The 18,728-nt window shown below is 29.2% G+C and overlaps 2 protein-coding genes and 1 long non-coding RNA gene across 3 annotated transcripts; 2 read left to right on the top strand and 1 right to left on the bottom strand.

Moving 5' to 3' along the window:
* The first annotated feature begins 52 nt into the window (after window positions 1-52).
* On the top strand, window positions 53-6,690 carry LOC148229602 (uncharacterized). Its single transcript, XM_088196888.1, has 8 exons — window positions 53-140; window positions 1,565-1,714; window positions 1,810-2,089; window positions 2,655-3,044; window positions 3,470-3,563; window positions 4,541-4,705; window positions 4,772-4,857; window positions 4,934-6,690. The coding sequence occupies exons 1-8, from the start codon at window positions 53-55 to the stop codon at window positions 5,031-5,033; spliced, it is 1,353 nt and encodes a 450-aa protein (XP_088053014.1). The 3' UTR covers window positions 5,034-6,690.
* l(2)k01209 (uridine-cytidine kinase-like lethal (2) k01209) lies at window positions 6,372-17,445 on the bottom strand. Its single transcript, XM_088198599.1, has 11 exons — window positions 17,303-17,445; window positions 13,361-13,485; window positions 12,327-12,503; window positions 9,864-9,970; window positions 9,633-9,803; window positions 9,431-9,567; window positions 8,809-8,995; window positions 8,654-8,743; window positions 8,210-8,515; window positions 7,950-8,147; window positions 6,372-7,277 (listed from the first exon to the last, which is right to left on the bottom strand). The coding sequence occupies exons 1-11, from the start codon at window positions 17,341-17,343 to the stop codon at window positions 7,161-7,163; spliced, it is 1,656 nt and encodes a 551-aa protein (XP_088054725.1). The 5' UTR covers window positions 17,344-17,445; the 3' UTR covers window positions 6,372-7,160.
* Window positions 9,982-13,585, top strand: LOC148229601 (uncharacterized). Its single transcript, XR_015811487.1, has 2 exons — window positions 9,982-12,147; window positions 13,331-13,585. It is a non-coding gene; the product is annotated as an uncharacterized LOC148229601 (long non-coding RNA).
* Window positions 17,446-18,728: the final 1,283 nt, after the last annotated feature.

Here is an 18,728-nt window from a genome sequence, read left to right as displayed (position 1 = left end):
TATATAAGGAGTAGATGACAAATTGCGTTAGTCTTTTTTGAAAAGTTTCAAGATGGCAATGTATACTCAAGCTAGTAGTAACAAACGGCAGAAGATAAAAGAACCTGTCAAAGGAGTGGATACAAATGACAATTTTTCAGGTATAGTATTACTAAGTTTATTTAGTAATAATAGATTATTTCTTAATACCTTGAAAATGATTACTGATTTACAATATTTAGTTTCTGTTATTGATAAAATTATATTACTGTCAAGTTCTGATTTCTCAGTTAAAATGAATTTCTCTGTCCTAATCTATGGGTGATTCATTATTAGGTTTATGGTTAAAAAATCAATAATAACACAATAAAATTTGTAACATAAAGTAAAAAAATGTTTTAACGTTGATCGTTTTTATTTTATTTTTTGATATAATTATTCGTTTTTAATACTTTAGCAAAATACCTGCGAATATTTTCAATATGTAAATTAATTAGGAATAAAATAATTTAAAATATTTTTTAGCCAACTGAATCAGAAATAAAATATATATTATTTTACTAGCGACTTACTTAGTTCTCTATGCAAAGCTGGGTGTTACTTATTCTATATAAAGAATATTAATTACACATAATATAACCACACCTAAATACAATAGTTAATACCAAAATATCAGTATTTTTATTAAATTAATAATGATATTTTGGTATCTGAAACTTGGCTTAATATTATCATTTTTACAGCTACACGTACATATCAGGCGCGGGTGGTGAGATAATTTCCCTCTTGATCGCTCGCTTGAATGAGAGATAAGGGCATGTTGATCGCACGTTCGTATCTCTCACTCACTCTCGTCACTTAACACGCGAGCGATCGAGAGGGAAAGTATCTCACCGCCCGCCCCTGGTACACATATCATAATCAATAATAAACAAGTATTTATAAAATAAGCATTTTAATAATGTGAAAGTGAAACTTAATTAAAAAAAATAAAACCAAAATTTACGTTATTTAAAACTAGTACGTACTTTATAAAAATAATTAATGACAAGTTAGAACAAAAGGAACTTTATCTTTGTGGTAGAAATATCTGTTTTCATAGTTGTTGATATCACAAAAAATATTGTTGAGCATGACAGATCAGTGCTATAAGTCGGTGACTTACACCTTAAAGGCCTGGGCTTAAATCGCATATGTACCATAGTGTTTTTCAATTTCTATTGTGTGTGGAAGATCAGAATTAGTGATTATATATATTTATAATTCCGATCAATCATCACAGATTGGATTTTTTTAATCTCACGAATAAATATCTTGATGAATAATTAAAATAAAATCGAGCTAGGTTATGCATAGTAGAATATATTGATTGTAATTTGTAATAATAGTTTATAATTAATAAAATAGATTTCACTGATCTACAGACTTGGATTTCAGTCTAGTGTCTCACTACTTAGTAGTTATTTAATATGCTTATCCCATTATAACGCATTGGGCCAACGCCTGTCATGTTTCAAGAAAAATTTACAATATTTACTAAATATGAATATATATTCAATATTAAATGTGTACTTAAAATAAACAGGAATAAACAAGATTGAATATAAAGGCGAATCAGCGCCGTATGATGATGTTTTATGCTACCGATATTACAACGCAAATGAACGTATTCACGGTCGTACGATGGAAGAGTGGATCAAACCATCAGTTTCATTCACAGCGCTACGATACAGCGGTAAATTTATTAATTGATATAATATATTTTTTACTGAGAACTTTGTTTATGTATTACTCACATTTTTATTTAATTGATTCATCTATATTTCATAGGCATTGATAATAATAAGAAATCGATCATAAATCACAATCACAATGATTCCACGAATTCCACTGAAGAACATAAACGATTGATGAACTTTGCCTTTGAGTTTTGCTCAAAACTTGGCTTCAAGTACTGGACAGCATCTGATAAAGACTTGTTGCCTCATGTTGATAATTTCGACGAAATGAACAATCATTACGAAGAGTTCGCTGATACAGTTCTGGAATTGCAACAAAAATATGGACTGAAACCATTGTGGATATCACCTGATGTCCTATCAAATACCAAGTAAGCCATATCTTTATTTCATTAGAGGGGAAGGTGCTGTAATTTGGGACAGTTTTGGTTGTTTTGTATATAAATCAATAATCTAATGGGTTACATACAAAAAATGAGCGTCTGAGTTGAATATGATAAATAGATTTATTTTACAAGGAAACAAAAAAGAATAATACAATTCAATATTTAGCAAGTACACTAATTGTAAAATGATGCATACTACCTTTTTGGAATATATATTTATTAATTCTAGATTAGCAAAAAGGCCATTATGGTACAATTATATGGTAGTATACAGATATTTAAAATTTGTCTGGAATACCGAGATACTTATTGTACTCGGAACACGGACATTAAAACCTGATTTATAATTTGTTTATCATATTTATTTTTCATTACTGATTTATGTTTTATTAAGTTTATAAAACAATTAACATAAGTTAATCATCCTCAATGAGATTTTTCGATATCGAATCACATTTACTCGTAAATTTAGATTATAGAATAACAACAAAACACCATCCCTAAGTATAACATTTCTCCCCATACAATAAACAATTAATTTTTTTTATAGGTATACAGCAGATAACGCTTTCGACGTATATTCATTGATGTATGCCGGTCGTCAGACGAAAAAATGTTTGGATCTCGCACATAAGATTGGATCTGAAGGGTTTTCTATCACGGCAACTTACGAAGGGTGCAAGAGTCCTGTTAATACCGATATGCAGAAAGAGATTAAACATTTTGCCCGTTTGCTGAAAATGTCTTCAGATTATAAGGAACGCTTGGGATTCAGAGGGCAAATGCTGTTGAATTGTTCACGCGCAGATGTTAGCAAGAGAAATAGACTTCCAAACACATATGACTCATTGAGTACTCTGAGCTTTTTGAAACACTATAATCTCGACCGGCAATATAAGCTCATTGTCGATTGTGTGTTTGAGTACCAAATTGCCATGGCGTGAGTACTTTATTAAAATGTTTTAGTAAGATAATGTAAGAATTAACTGAATCGCAATAAGTTTATTGAATATTTTGTGTTATGCAAATATATTTTGTAAGAGGATTTTAATTCACTTTTATACAAGATTCTATATATATGCCATTTTATATAGAAATAATTTTAAAGTTCTGCCAATTCAATTAGAAGCCAACTAAAAGTGTGCTATTTAAAAACAAAGTCAACAGAAATCACTCCTTCTGACTTTTATTTGTGGAAATATTCTAAGCAATACAGTATAATCCCATATTTAAGCAATTGAGACATTTCTTGTATTTTTTTATTTTTGTATCAATAATTGTGTATTATACTTATTTTTAAGTAACAATTATTTTACTTGTATTATATTTGTTTTTTGAGTAATAATTATGTATAATAATTTATAGATATAATGCCGTAGCCTCTTTAGAAATACAACGAGGCGATGTGATTTCAATAAAAGATGCAACATTACTTATGAAAAGTATACTTGAACATCAGGTAAATATTACATCTAAAGAAAAAAAAGTTGTTAATTTTTGTTGAGTTGTATTTTTCATATTCTTTCTGAAAGGTGTATCTTTCGTACTGTAGGTATCAATGATAAAACCTTTCTATAAATCAGCATTTGCTACATTTATTTGATGTAATTTTTTATAGTCATTATAATTTTGTATCACACTTATACATTTTTTTGCTTTTAGCATCGATTTTATTACTTCTTTTAATATTTAAACATTCTTATACCTCATAAATGTTTTACTTTATTCTCTGTAGTTTAATTTAATTGAACAAATTTGTTTGTTCATTCCTCTGCATTTCTTCAGTGGTATCTATGATTTTTTTTATTAAATTCAATCATTAACCTTCACAAAAATTGTTAGCTCTGTTATTATTAAATTTATAAAACAAAACATATACATAAATGTTTTGGACTTTCTTGACATTGCGGTGTAAAATTAACCACAAGAAAAACATTTAACATGTAAGGCAATTACCGTTACATTTAACTATTGTCCTTGTCATGGCGAATAAGGAAGTAAAGCTGCTCGAATCGAAAAGCGTAACGCCAGAAATCAATTGAATTCTTGCTTAAGTAAAGTAACACAATCCATTGCACAGTTTTAATTAATATAAATTCCTTAGCAGCAATGTAAGGCTACCAATCCTAAAGATTAAGTATGGTGATAATTCACGTAGGTTCAGGGAGTTTAAGAACTCAACTACTACAACTGGCATCACCTCTTAAATCGAAAGATAAAAGTATTGGAAATACTTTTATGTGTGTTTGGAAAGCTAGTTACTGTGCTACAAAATCTATTCTATATTGTTCAAAGTAACCACGTTATTAATTTACAAAAAAATCATACAGCTATTGTGTTTCATTTGAGTTCTTTAGTGAGAGTATAGATAGAAGATTTCATATTTATTATTTCAGCATTAAGTAACAAGATTAAATATAAGGGTTCTTGATTTAGGGGTTACAACCAGGCGGACTCAATTTCCATCTTTATCCACGATCTAATAACGCTGATGTGAAAGATTTGTTCATAATGTATGTTAAACATGTCGATACATTGGCTAAAGGTTTAAGAATAGCAGCTAAGATGTTATTGGATCAATCATTTGCTAAACACTTGCAGGTAATTAGTTTTTCATACTTGTAACAAATAATAAAATTAATAATTACAACTAGATACACTTTTCAGCAACGCTACTTAACGTTTTATAGCGGTTTTGGTTTAAGATTTAGCAATGGTGAGACTACTCTCGAAGAGTGTGAAGAGCAATTAAGGTAAATTTTTAATTAAAAACAATATTTAATTAATTTAGATCACAAATCTAATTTTGTGTTATAAATAAATTTGCAGAAAGGTACTAAATCAGAATTCAGAGCAGTTCAGCACCTATCGACAAGAGCAATGGGAATGTGTATTCGAGAATTTCATTAATACATGCAAATTTAATTAAACTTCAATGAAAATTTTATGGTTGTGTGAAATGTTAGTCTATTAATAATTACTGCACATTTAGCTGACTTGACTTCTAAACATAGTTTATCGGTGGAGGTTTATCATTGATTTAAATATAATTTATTTTATATAAGCAAATGTGACATCTAGAAATAAAATAGATTTTTGTAGTTTTTTGTTATTATATAACCAGAAAAAATTATTAGACTTATATTTTATCATTTTAAAAACACACTTTTCCATTTTAAAGTTTTGTGTTTCAGAGTTCAGTCCAAATCAAACAGACAAAAACTAGCATTCAGAGGCGAGTTTAAAGTTTGGTTGTTTTAAAGGCTGTAATCTCAATATTTTATATTCTAGGTTTAACTTCAGTAAGTTAGTTTCATTTTCAGACGTTCAAATTTAAACAAATGGTATTACAGAACCAAAAAATAATTATAAAGATTTTTTATTCAATGACAATTATTTTTAACTTTTAGGCATACATGTTTTTATTTATATCATTAGTTTTTACTACACTTATTAATAATGCCTTGTTTTTCTAGATATTATTGATTCGGTTTGTTTTGTAAAATTCGTTGTTTTTTGTCATTTGCTTTGACAACATCGAAAAATCATTCTTATCATGTGTTCTGACATAAATAAAACAAATACAGGTGATCATGTTCAACAACTATGTATATTTATTAAAAAATGTTACAAACTCTGTTTATAAAATATTTAAAAATAAATATAAAACGCTTGTGTTTTATAACATCATTATATAGTATAGTATATTAAAATTATATTATAAGAAAAAAAGAGATCTTTAGTCCAATAATTTAAAATTTTCATGTTAAAAGGTAACATTGTTAATAAAGCATAAGCTAATCGGAATGGTCACCAATTTATTAATAATCAATATAAGACATGGTATAGAAATAAAAATTACATTAAATAAAAAAGAATGGCAATGAAATGTTATGAAAATTATGTAATGACATTTTAAAACATTTATTCAGGTACTTTCACAAAAGACAAATACAACATCCTAAATAAAATTTTGTAAATATTAATAATACATATCAGGAATTATTAATTTATAAAATATACACAAAAGGAACCAAATACACTTTGAAATTACCTTGCTTCAAAAGCTTTGCGATTGATAAAAAAATCCAGTACAGAAAAATTGATAAATAAATAAAGAAGTGATATATTGTATATGTGAATAAATATATATATATATAAATTTATATGTGTAATAATTATTTAATATTTTTAAATATAATTAAAATATTGAATATCGTTTATGGTTCAAGGCAAAGCTTTTTTGTGAAGCAAAATAAAACAAAGATAACTTTTCAATACATTTTCTTTATTATATCCATATACAATGTGCATTTTATATATGTATGCATTACAACTCCAACTAAATATTTATAAAAGCAAATATTATTAAAACTAGTGTTAATAAGTAATACACAGACATACATTATAGACAATAATCATGTTTTGGTTTTCCACTTTGGATCGATCCTAGTATCATATCAACAATAAAAAAGCACTTGATGCATTAAACATAATCCAGTGCTTCTCCAACTCGAAAATATATTATATAATAATCAATTGTAATTTTTAATTTATTACCTCTCTAAATATGTGAGAGGTAAAACAAGCAATTTTAACAATGCGTATATTGTTTGAAATATATTTTTGAACACCCTGTTGTTTTTGTAGCGCAAAATAAATATTATGTGTGTATATAATCCATTATAAAAATCCATTAAAATCAAATTTAAAAATTAAGTATATTTTAAAGCAAACGAAACTATATGTATATCAGAGGCGGTCGGAAATACTTTCCCTCTCGATCGCTCGCGTGTTAAGTAACTAGAGTGAATGAGAGATAAACTCATGCAGTGCATGCCTCTACCTCTCATTAACTCTAGTTATTAACACGCGAGCGATCGAGAGGAAAAGTATTTCACCGACCGCCTCTGATGTATATATATACTAATGATAATAAAAAAAAAATAAGTACATAATTTTCACTATAACATTAAGTAAAGAATGTGATTGAAAAAGTAAAGTAAACATGTACAATTTATAATAAATTTTAAATAATATGACTAGGGTTTATGTTTTAATAATCTTCGGCAGGTTCTGTCCCGAAATATCTGTCACCAAAGTTTCCGATGCCAGGTAGGACATAAAACTTTTCATTGATTTCAGGATCTAAGGCCGATGTGATGATTTTAACCTGTAAAAAATAACAATTTTGTAAATCCTATTCGTGTTTGCATGAATAAGTCAACTTATCTTCATTCTTTAAAGTATATGTACTAATTTATTTCATGGTTTTCTTATTATATACGTAAAAATGAAGAATAAATAATAACGTTTTTACGTTACTTGAAGCAAGTTAAATCAAATCCAAACAAAGTTAGAGAACTTCCATAAGTTTAATTAATTTGTTTAGGTTAGGTCTGGGTTTGAGCATTTTGGCCTTAACAGGTGGTGATTCGCCCTACATCTATTTTTTGTAAAGAAATTCATAAGTGTGGTGGTAGTCTATAGTTAAGTGTTAAATTTTCATTTTAAAGAAGGTTGGTAAAATTGTTTTGTTCATGTATTGGTACGGAAATATATAATAAAAAAACATCGATAATTAGTTGACTTCAATAGAACTGGGTATAATACTTTTTCAATATTTTAATTACCATAAACATTTTTTTTAAATGCATACAAATGATAGTTTAGAGCAGCACATAATCTCACTAGCAACTGTCAGTGAAATTACATTTTCACCAGTAGAAATATCTATCCGATATGATTTCACTGAAATTCCAGTGAATGTATATTTTCACTGGTATTAAACACTCACTGTAACTTAACAGAAGATACTGAAGACGAGTATTGTAACTTAAATTACCTTTGGAAACGCGTACGCGATCGAGTGCACTCCGATTTCGGCCATCAACAGTGAAACAATGAAAATGTGATCCTCTGGAACATCGTGGTCTAGCAAAACTCGTATAGCCATCATAGCCGCAGCCCCTGTAGCTACAGTCGCATCCATTAATATGACTCTATAGTCTTTTATATCTTTGGGGAGACGCAGGTAATACAACTGAAACACAACACACATAATTATAATCAAATAAGATATGATAATAATTTAAAGCGACTCACTTCGGGTTCGCCGGTAGCTTGATTTGTCTGGATGAGGATCTTGCCTATTCGTATATCTTTACAGACGTCGCACACCGCCTGCTCCATCGTCTCGCCGGCTCTCAATATGGAAACGCCGCAAATTTTCTGAGAACTGCTCTTCTTGCCTTCGTACGGCATTCCCTGTGGCGTTTCCACCACCATGTTGTGAAACGGTAATAATGATAGAGCGAATTCGATGACCAATCGGATGAGGCGCTTCGAGTAGAATATGAATTCGTCGCGAGGAGTGTCTTTGTTGCGGATGAAGGTGTGTAAACCGCGTACCTTTGTGCGAGTAATAAAATATGTACATTCAAATAGCCCCGTTTTATAAACGCTGAAATCTTATGAACCTGCCGTTTTTTTTAAATAATATTAACAGTTCATAAGTTATCAGTTTAAGATTTGAAATAATTTTAGTACCTGTGGCGTGACTGATAATAAAAATATTGATTCCGGTAGAGGTTGTCCCATGTGCGCATGAGCCAGCTCTTCTCGTAGTTTAAAGCCTCTCTGTTGCGATCGTCCAGTATTAGTATTAAGTTTTATGCAATTTTAACATTGAATTTACGGCTCACCAGTTGCAATTGTGTGTGTACGTGTTGTACGATGAGCTGTATGGCCACATTGTTCTCACCTCCTCTCGGAACGATGATGTCAGCATGGGCCATGGACGGAGCAATGTAATTTAAGTATGCTGGCTTCACCATCTGCATATACTGTTTGAGAACACCTTCGAGATCTCTGCCTCTTTGAGATATGTCTCTGTAAAACACAGTATTTTTATATGTATACATCAGAGTGCAAATTAAACTTTCTTAAAAGCAGCAGTGCTTGTTATTTAAACGTAGAAAAGTGGATAGATATAATAAAGCCAATTAATCATTACAGACGAATCGAGTAAAGTACGTAATATAGTGTAAATATATATACTGATGTAAAAGTGTAAAAACATATTCTTTTAGTGCAGATAGATTTAGTAAAAACTGGTTTGAAGTCATATAAGATTTACTTTTTGTGAATTTCTAAAGAAGATATAGGACATAGTATACATTTTACGATTCTAATTCTTTACAATTATGTATTTCAAGCAAATTTTATTTTTTATAATTATTAGACTACAGAAAACTTTCAGTTAATTTATTCTATGTTAATTTTAGAACGGGTCGATAGTAGTTATAAGTATAGATATATAAATACCTTCTCAGTCGTCTTGCTAATCTAATATCTGAATCTGTATCAACGAAAACCTTCATATCGAGCATTTTGAGGACATCGGCATTATAGAACGACAGTATACCTTCAAATATGATAACGTTTGCGCCGTACATTGTTTTCTAAAATATAATTTTTTTAACGAAAATGTCATAAACCATATTCATTTTATCAGCATGATACTAACCGTTCGATTCTCTCGAGAGTGTGTTACGTAATTGTATATGGGTACTTCGATTTTTTTGCCCTCTTTAAGCCTTTGTAAGACGGAGACGAGCAGTTCAATGTCAAAAGCGTCGGGATGATCAAAATTGTATTCGTTTCTCTCTGCCATCATGTGTTGCTTCTCATTCAATACCTGTAAATCAATCTATAGTTAACAAGAGTTATAAATAAAATGATAAAAAAGTGTAAGTACCTTGTAGAACGAATCCATACTGACAATTGTGACCCATGGAACATCTAGTGATTCTATGATTTTTGCAGCCACTGTCGTCTTACCTGAAGCACTTGCACCACATATACCTAAAATTATTAAATTTAATTAGATACGAGTATTTTTTCTTTTTTTTTTTCAAAATGAGTTTTTCTCGAGAAAACTGTTTCTAATCTAGTTGAGGGAATTATACAAAGCATAAATAAAAAAATCGAGGAAAAATTTTTTTGGTCAACCAGATCAATTCTATATTTCTTTGGGAAAACTATGTCGAGACGAAGATTTGAGAAAATTAGAGAATTTCTTCATTTTTCTAATAATAGTACGTACGATCCTGATAATCATCCAAACCCCAAACTTTAAAATAAATTTATTATTACATATATATAATTTTAAAATTAAAACAAATTTAACTAAAACTTTTTTTTAACAGGATTAAAAATAAAGCGGCATTACTTTTATACGTTAATTGATAATAATTGATAATTTTTAAGTCTGTATTTCTACACAAAATAATAAAAAAATTTAAATTTATAACCAATAATTAAAAGAAGTGATTAATTTTAAACTATTTAATAAAAAAGGTTGAGGTGGTTTTAGCAATTGTAGTTAATTTAAATTTTAAAAGGTCTGCGAGCCATCAATTTTTTTGAAATTCCTAAAAATGTTTGAGAAACAACGGTCTATAATATAATTTACATGTATAAATATTGACCTAAATTGTTGTAAATTAAATCAGTAAAAAAATATATGTATACAAAGATAAATAAATACTGATATTACATTTTTTCATATGTTCAAATTACTTGAAAATTCTCGAGAAATTGTGAATAATTTCTCGAAAAATGAGAATCACTAGATACGAGGGATGTTTAGAAATTCTGTTTTATCAACTTGGTATTGATATGATTACAGTGGTTTGAGGATATTGATCATTAGTTAGTTGCTAGATATACTTTTACAATGTTCTGTTAATTTTGAAACCATGTTCTGTTAGTGTTAATTTTGAAATACGCAGTTAATTCACAAATAAAGTAGCAAGGATCTTTCAGTGGCTAAAAAAATTTAATTCTCATTGGGAAAGATTTTCAAAATAACAAAAATTGAATATGAGCTAATATTTTGGGATAAATTGATTTTATGATAAATAAAATACATAAAAAGAAAAAGTAAAACCTACTAAATATATTTTAGATCTCATAAATTATTTTCTAAATTCTACCTATTTCATTACAATAAACAAATTGAAGGAGCACCCATGGGATCACTTTTGTCACCAATAATTGCAAAGCTTTTCATAGAGGATTTCGAAACTAGATTACATATTAAAAAAATCTGAATTAAAACCAAAAATTTTACTATGATAATTGAACATAACAAATCTTTACCATTTTTAGAAAAAGTAATGGAATTTTTGGACATACCGTTTATAAGAAAAAAACACACAAATCGCTATTTAAACGCTTATTCTCACCATCATCCTTCACAACTAGTCATAATAACAGCCTCCCTATTTCATAGAGAAGACAAACTTTCAGATAGTGAACATAAAGCAATGCAATTTAAAAATGTCAAAGAAGTATTAAAATTAAATGGCTTCACAAATGAAAAATTTGATGGTATTTCACATTTATCATACGTTCAAGGGATATCAGAAAAAAATAGGACGAATACTTTCCGAAGAGGGTGTTAGAACTATTTTTAAATCTTATAATAAAATAGGAACCTTTCTACCGAATAGAAAAGATAAAATTTATAATGAATCAGAAGGAGTATACCAAATTTCTTGTAGCAATTGTGACAAAATTTATATTAGTCAGATAAACTGTAGGATTTTACAAAGAAAAATAGAACAAAAAACTGCGATAAAATAAGTTGATGAAAAATCAACTTTGGCAAACCACTTTCGATGAAAATCACAATATCAATTTATATACAACCTAAACTTTAGACAAAATTAAAAACCCAATTATAAAAAGTTATCGAGAAATAATTGAAATCGAAATTAAAAGAAAAATAGCACTAAATAAAAGAGAGCTAAATTAATTTTGAACAAAATTCATACAAATATAAATTCATTTAAGAAAATCAATTCGAAAATGAATGCACTCGTTGTTTCCTTAGTAACAAACAAACGGAAAAATAATAAAATAAAAGATCGAATTAAAGACGTAACAGCTCAAGTCTGCGGCGGCTGAGATAAGGTCAAAATCACGCCCAAGTTGATGACCCCAACATTGGTTGTCGAAACATCGGGAAACAAGATGTAAGTAAGAAAATATATTATGTATATTTAAAAAACTTAAAGTTTTCTCATTATAGTGATGAATGTGTTTTAAGTATTTAAAAAAAAAATGTGTCATTAAAGTAATTGATGATGACTTTATTCGTCCACTTAGGAACTATAATCGGGTTAATTTTATAGTACGTATTGAGATAACGAACCAATCAAAAACGGTTCAACTTGCTGTCCAGCTGTGTTATACCATGGTGGACGGCCGGCGGTGTAAATTGTCCGCCGCGCCGCATGCATCACACTCTCCGATGCCGTTTTTTTACTTGACTGACCCATCGATGTGGTGCGAGGTCTACGAGAGCGAGGAGATTTCACCGTACCGGATCCTGTAACACACATCATTTATAAAATATAAACATAGACATTCATCAATTATAATGCAATGTACAAAGAACAAAGGTTAAGTGGGGTAATAAAGAGTGAACTGATACATGAACAAACTCATAGGTGTCAAATACATAATAAAAAGGTTTATTGTGTTACCTTTTTTTTAAGTGTTATTTACGAACGTTGTTGTACAGACACTAACATCGAATAACTGGTGGCTAAATTTTAATTTGTTGAATTTTTCAATTGGTCTCTAAATGGCATTCGTTAGCGTAGAAATTAAACTTGAGCTCAGATGTGCGTACGTAAAATTCTAAGCCCAATTGTCGCAATAATTAGCATGTATCTTATAATTTTAAGTTGAAATATTTCCTACACGGAATTAATTCCCATCCTGAATCAATTTACTTTTCACTGACTATTTAGATCATTTAAAATCGCATGTTTTATCTATTTATTTAAAAATATGTAAGTTTTTGCGCAAAATATCTAAGTATATGTATAAACACAATTCCCATAAAAGCTGTACAATATTTAGAGATTTAATCTAAATATTATTTCATTATTATTAAGGCGTTTCTCGAATTTTCAAAAATCTAATTCTGAATCTTAAGTAGGTGAGTTGTATGTTATATTATAGTATGGCAGCCAGGATTAATTTTCATTGAAAATAGGATTAAGAGCGTGATAAAAGATAAGCATTCAAACGATAATTATATAGCTATTTTGTAATGTTTATGTGTAAGTTAAAATGTTAATATGAATAAAAATTTCGACTGTTGAGCATATCTGAATAAATTATATAGAGTTAAATCTTCTGTTTTAGATGAATAAGAATTTCAATATCAAAAATCACCAGTCGAGGCAGGCCTGTTTCTGACGTTGGGAACGGATGTCGGCGATGCCGGAGCGCCGGTGAGGAACTCGTCATCTTCTTGCAAGAACAAAGCATCGCACCTGTTGAGGACTTCGGTGACGTCACTAAAAGTTGAATTTAATACTTTATCACCCGTTTTATAGTTAAATTAATGCCATACTATTGAAGAATAAGCTTAAATAAAAATCACATTGGAAGGATAAATAGGAATAAATAAATTAAATATTACATAAAAATATATTTTATATACGGCAGTGGCCAACTAATTACTACATATTAACGAATACAACAATATCATTTTACTAAAGTAAAACTTATATTTTCAATAAAAAAATAGCATTATTTTTTAAGTGTTTTCACAAATTTTCAATCTGCTGCACTGTTTTGGAGTCACTTCTTTGGTTTTGGCTTATTGTATTGTTGAAATACTCACTTTATTAGGAATATGTTGACATAATTAGATCCATTATATAGCCGTTCGTCTCAAAGCCAATTCTATAGAATTTTGATTCATTGCCAAATAATACAGGTTTCCCTTAAGTTTAATAATTTAAAAAAATAATTTACGCCCTTTAACTCGTTCTTAGTCTTCAACGAATTTTTATTGCACTAACATTGACACTTCGATTAGCTGAGTTATTTTTTAATATCAGTAGTAATTATCCCTTGGTAAATTGTGTATAGTCCATCCAAGATGTTAGCGCTCATCATCGCTGTGTTGGAAATAAGGGTGCGTGTACGCATGCATGCATACATATACAGTTTTCCGCGAATTTATTTACACCGATATGAGAACGTTACCAATACTAAATCAGGGCTGTTGTAAGGGTAGGGTGACCAAACGTTGGAATTTGAATTTGAATTAAAAATTATAATGTGTTATATTTTTATTATAAATTATTGTCGTGTGTAATTTTGTAATCAATGAAACAATTCCTGTAATATTCTATTGGTATTTTTAAAAATATTATATTAAACAGTAGAGTGATTCCAAAACTGCTATCATGTTTTTGAGTTAAATATGTATATAAATAAACAAAATAAGTAAGAAAGTGATATTTTACACTTTCCTCAATAAATTAAATTAAAAAAATAAAAATTAATTGCACTGGTAATTTCACATGGTCACCCTATTATTTTTATCACCAATACTGTGACGATGAGCGTTCATAACTTGGACGGACTGTATGTCTATATATGTAGAACTTTTTTTCAGACTGCATTTACGACACATTTTCCAAGTTTCTTTACAATGTAAATTTATTTTCTTGGGATAAAAAGATGTTACGATATTTTGACAGTCAGCCAATTTCCTTTAATTATTAAATCAACGATTAGTTTACATTTAATAATATCACAATGTGTTATTATTATTACTTTAACGAGCATATTAAACCAACAATAATAAGATAAGCTGATACACAAATGATTATTTGACATATAACCCAGAACTGTGGAGTACTACACCGAGTTTTAAATCAGTATTGTGTCAATGTAGATAAATAGTTCCACAAATAAAAATCAGGTGATCTTTATGTGAATATTTTGTGTCCTAGTAAGATTCGGTCACCTTATAAATTTAGATGTCTTTCAAGCTTTCCAATTTGTTTGATTGTGTATGCATTATACACACAACTCAGAATGGCATTATTTTAATAAATATAAGATAAGAAAATGAACTGTAAACAATTCAATTAAAGGCATGTGAGTAATGTTTTTGAACCATGATGAATGTAAAAATTAAAAGCAATAAACAACGTTCCGATTGAAATTCGAAATTCGAGTTGTGATATCAAATATAACCCCATATATCAATAACTTTTAACCCTTTGAGGTCCAGTGTCCACACGTATTGGACATCTGTTTTTTACTGGCAGGTCCACGGTCCATACTGTGTGGACATTTTTTAAAGTTACTTTTAAAAATATTCTATGTGGATTTTTAATTTTTTCATACTGTTTATGTCATACATTGAATGTTCTAGAAGGTAATAAACTGCTCTAGTACCAACAATAGCCATTTGAATTGTAGCCTGGAATGTAAACAAAAACGGTTTAGGTCGTGTTTAGGTCGTGTGGCAAATATTTTTTTCTAATACTTTGAACATATATTTTGTGAAGTGTCTTGCAAATTTTGTATTTTATGTAAGCTTTTTACACTTTGTCCGTTCATAAATTATTTATTTATATTATTATAAAAAAATATTTTCTTCATTTATACCCCAAATAAATGTTTTGACCGAAAAAACCCAATCATAATAATGCATTTAAAAGTAGTGATGACGATTATATGGAGCATTTAGACAAGGAATTAGAAAGATTAGAATTATCTGATGAAGAAAATTTAATTGGGTCGCAATCCACTTCACTTATATCTACATCTACCTCATTTGTGACAGATTCAAATTCCGAAGTTGTATTTTCGAGAAATGTTGTACGTCGTCGTGTGATGCGAATTATGAGCGATATTGAAAATGAAACTGTTATTCCATCACTGGTTATTCCCAATACATCATCATGGGTGGACATAACAGATAAAGACGTATATCATCCAAATATACCATTTACAACCGGCACAAATAACATGGGGCCGATGAGAACTTCAACCCAAAATATGACTCCTTCAATTTTTGAACTTTTTTCACCAAGACACTATTCAAAAAAATCACAAAAGAGACAAATTTATGTGCAGCGAAAATTATTGCTGTAAATTATTGCTGGCATGACTGAATGGACGCTACCGAAGTGGAAATAAGAGCCTTTTTAGAAGTGATAATAAAATGGGAATAATCAATGTTCCAAATATGAAAGATCTTTGGTCTCAATCATTTGTTCCTTACATTCCGTTTTCTGCAATGAGGAGCAACGATTGGATAGAAATCCTCATTTAATTTATGATAATGGAAAATACAAGGACTGCATGGCGTGTTCGGATCGAAATGCTCCTGGCAAAAGAAAGAGAATATCATTTTATTGCAATATTTGTGATAGAAAGCCCAGCCTTCACCCTGGAGATTGCTTCAAAAAAATTATTTTTTTAAAACAATATAGAAATTAATTTTGGTAAAATTGTGTTAAATATGTTAATAAACATCATTTTAATCAAATTAATATTTTTATTTATTTATAAAACCATGTTTTCTTGATTTTTTTACCAAAAACATGATTTTTCAATAAATTCACTAAAAATGGCTTGGACCTGCTACAAAACTTTTCAAAAAATCTTTGGACCGCAAAGGGTTAAATTAAAAGCTTTCATACTATAGTATAATATAGTTTTGGAAGGCTAGAAGGGCTCTTATTTAGACTATAGTTAACAGTTTTGATATGAACCATTTTACTGTATATCGAAAATGTTATATCGTTTTATTCGTTATTATGTATATTTTTATATAAAAAATAAGAAACTTATTTCAAGTGTTTGTATAATTAATTGGCAACTATTGTATATACGTATAATATAATTAATATTACTGAAAAAAGCAAAAAAAATTAAATCCTTTTTAATTGCACCTGATATTGTTCGTTTTTTGGATTAACCTGTATACATGAAAAAAATCATTAGTATTTTAATATAATTTACTTAATACATGTAATATATTGATTATAAAACAACACGTGACTAACTCCACGTGTATACAATGAAGTCTGTCAGATACGATTTATATATTTTTTTCGTATAACATATTCAAAGTAAGACGAAATTACGTAAATATTGACATGAAAATCCATTTAAGTGGTTAACAAATCGTCACGTTTAATTCAAATGCGACACAAATTTCAAAATAATTACTATTTGTTGCTGAAAATAATACGACGCATTGACAATGTGGTGACGAAATTTAGGCTAATGTGCAATTTTTTGCTAAAATATATCAAAAATAACAATAATATACGTAAAACGTGACATTAAGGTGTTAACCTGTCAGAACTAGCGGAGCTCAACGGTTCTTGCAACTCCATGCTGTACGCTCCAAAATCACGCTGAAGCCCTTAACGCGATTTCGGTCGGCCATGACCAGATCCCTGTAATGAGCTAAGCGAAACGCGCCTGTCAATAAAAATAATTAAGGATGCATCGTATTAAATCCGCACATTGCACATTAGAACAGGAACTATTTATTTTTATTTTTCCAAGGTATTCTGTTTTTATAATAATATTTTTATTCACTATACTGGCAGCATTGCTTTAGTATTTTAGTAAAGATGTGCTTTTTAGCATATATGTACATAGTTATTAGCAGGGCTGTGGAGTCGGAGTCGGAGTCGGAGTTGGAGTCGTGGAGTCGTGGTGTTTTGGCCGGAGTTGGAGTCGGAGTCGGAGTCGTGAAAAATGAGCGACTCCGAGCATTTTTTTAAATTATGAAATTTATGAATTTTTAATTGCGTAATAATGAATGTGTATAGCGTATGAATAATAAACTTGTAGAAAAACACCAAAAATACCTGATAAAATTAAACTTTTTTGAGTCGGAGTCGGAGTCGGAGTGGAGTCGTGTTGTTGGTAAATATCGGAATCGGAGTCGGAGTCGGAGTCGTGTTTTTTTTTAACGACTCCACAGCCCTGGTTATTTGTTATTTAAAACTAAATTAATTGATTTATTATTTTTTATCCTCAGATCACGCCTGCCGTTGTATGGCCGAGGGCACTTACACAAGAGCTGCGAAGTTGGTGCAATATTTTCTGGCATTTAATAACCTCAGAGTGCCAAAAAATTAATTAGGATGTAAAATAATTAAATGCTATTATTTTTACTAGTTAATGTAAATTTTAATTTATATTTGAAAATATTTTTATAGCGGCAATTAGCACAGTTTGAACCGCTGCCGCTGCAGTAGTATTTTATTTAAGATTCTGGTACTTGTAATTCAATTGAACTAAATAGTTCCAGTCTACTAATCCCGTAAAATTATTTACAATTTTTTGTTTAAATGTAAATGTGTTTTTAATTTTATTTTGTGAAAAGCATCTAAGAATATGCAAACATCTTTTTTAAAAGTAGGATGACTAAATGTTATTTTTAAATTGAAACTGTTTAATGAACATCCTTACTTACTTGCCATTGAAATATTAGTGGGACAATTATCAAATGTTAATGAAGTAATTTCTGCATTTCTGCAGTTTTTCCAAACAGTGTCTTACTAATTTTGCTTTGTGATCTGAGCTAATAAAATCGATTAAAAAACACCAGAAATTTCTAATTACTATTAATACACACGACCATAAATATCAAGACTTCTTTAGCAATTTTCAAGTTCTCTCCCTTCATTCTATATATTTTAAATTAATTTCACTTACTGAATCTACAACTTTATCGACAATTAATTTTTTTTTCACATAATATATC

The sequence above is a fragment of the Plectrocnemia conspersa genome, unplaced genomic scaffold, assembly GCF_051122295.1.
Source record: "Plectrocnemia conspersa isolate PC_06_02 unplaced genomic scaffold, ASM5112229v1 ptg000011l, whole genome shotgun sequence".
In the NCBI taxonomy this organism is placed as follows: domain Eukaryota; kingdom Metazoa; phylum Arthropoda; class Insecta; order Trichoptera; family Polycentropodidae; genus Plectrocnemia; species Plectrocnemia conspersa.
This window is presented reverse-complemented; position numbering and strand designations above follow the sequence as displayed.

Bases quoted from the DNA above. Each gene is read 5' to 3' on its own strand.
- LOC148229602 (XM_088196888.1), top strand. From the start codon at position 53: ATGGCAATGTATACTCAAGCTAGTAGTAACAAACGGCAGAAGATAAAA. The intron at 2,090-2,654 runs GTAAGCCATATC...TTTTTTTTATAG, and splicing joins GATGTCCTATCAAATACCAA to GTATACAGCAGATAACGCTT. The intron at 4,706-4,771 runs GTAATTAGTTTT...TACACTTTTCAG, and splicing joins CATTTGCTAAACACTTGCAG to CAACGCTACTTAACGTTTTA.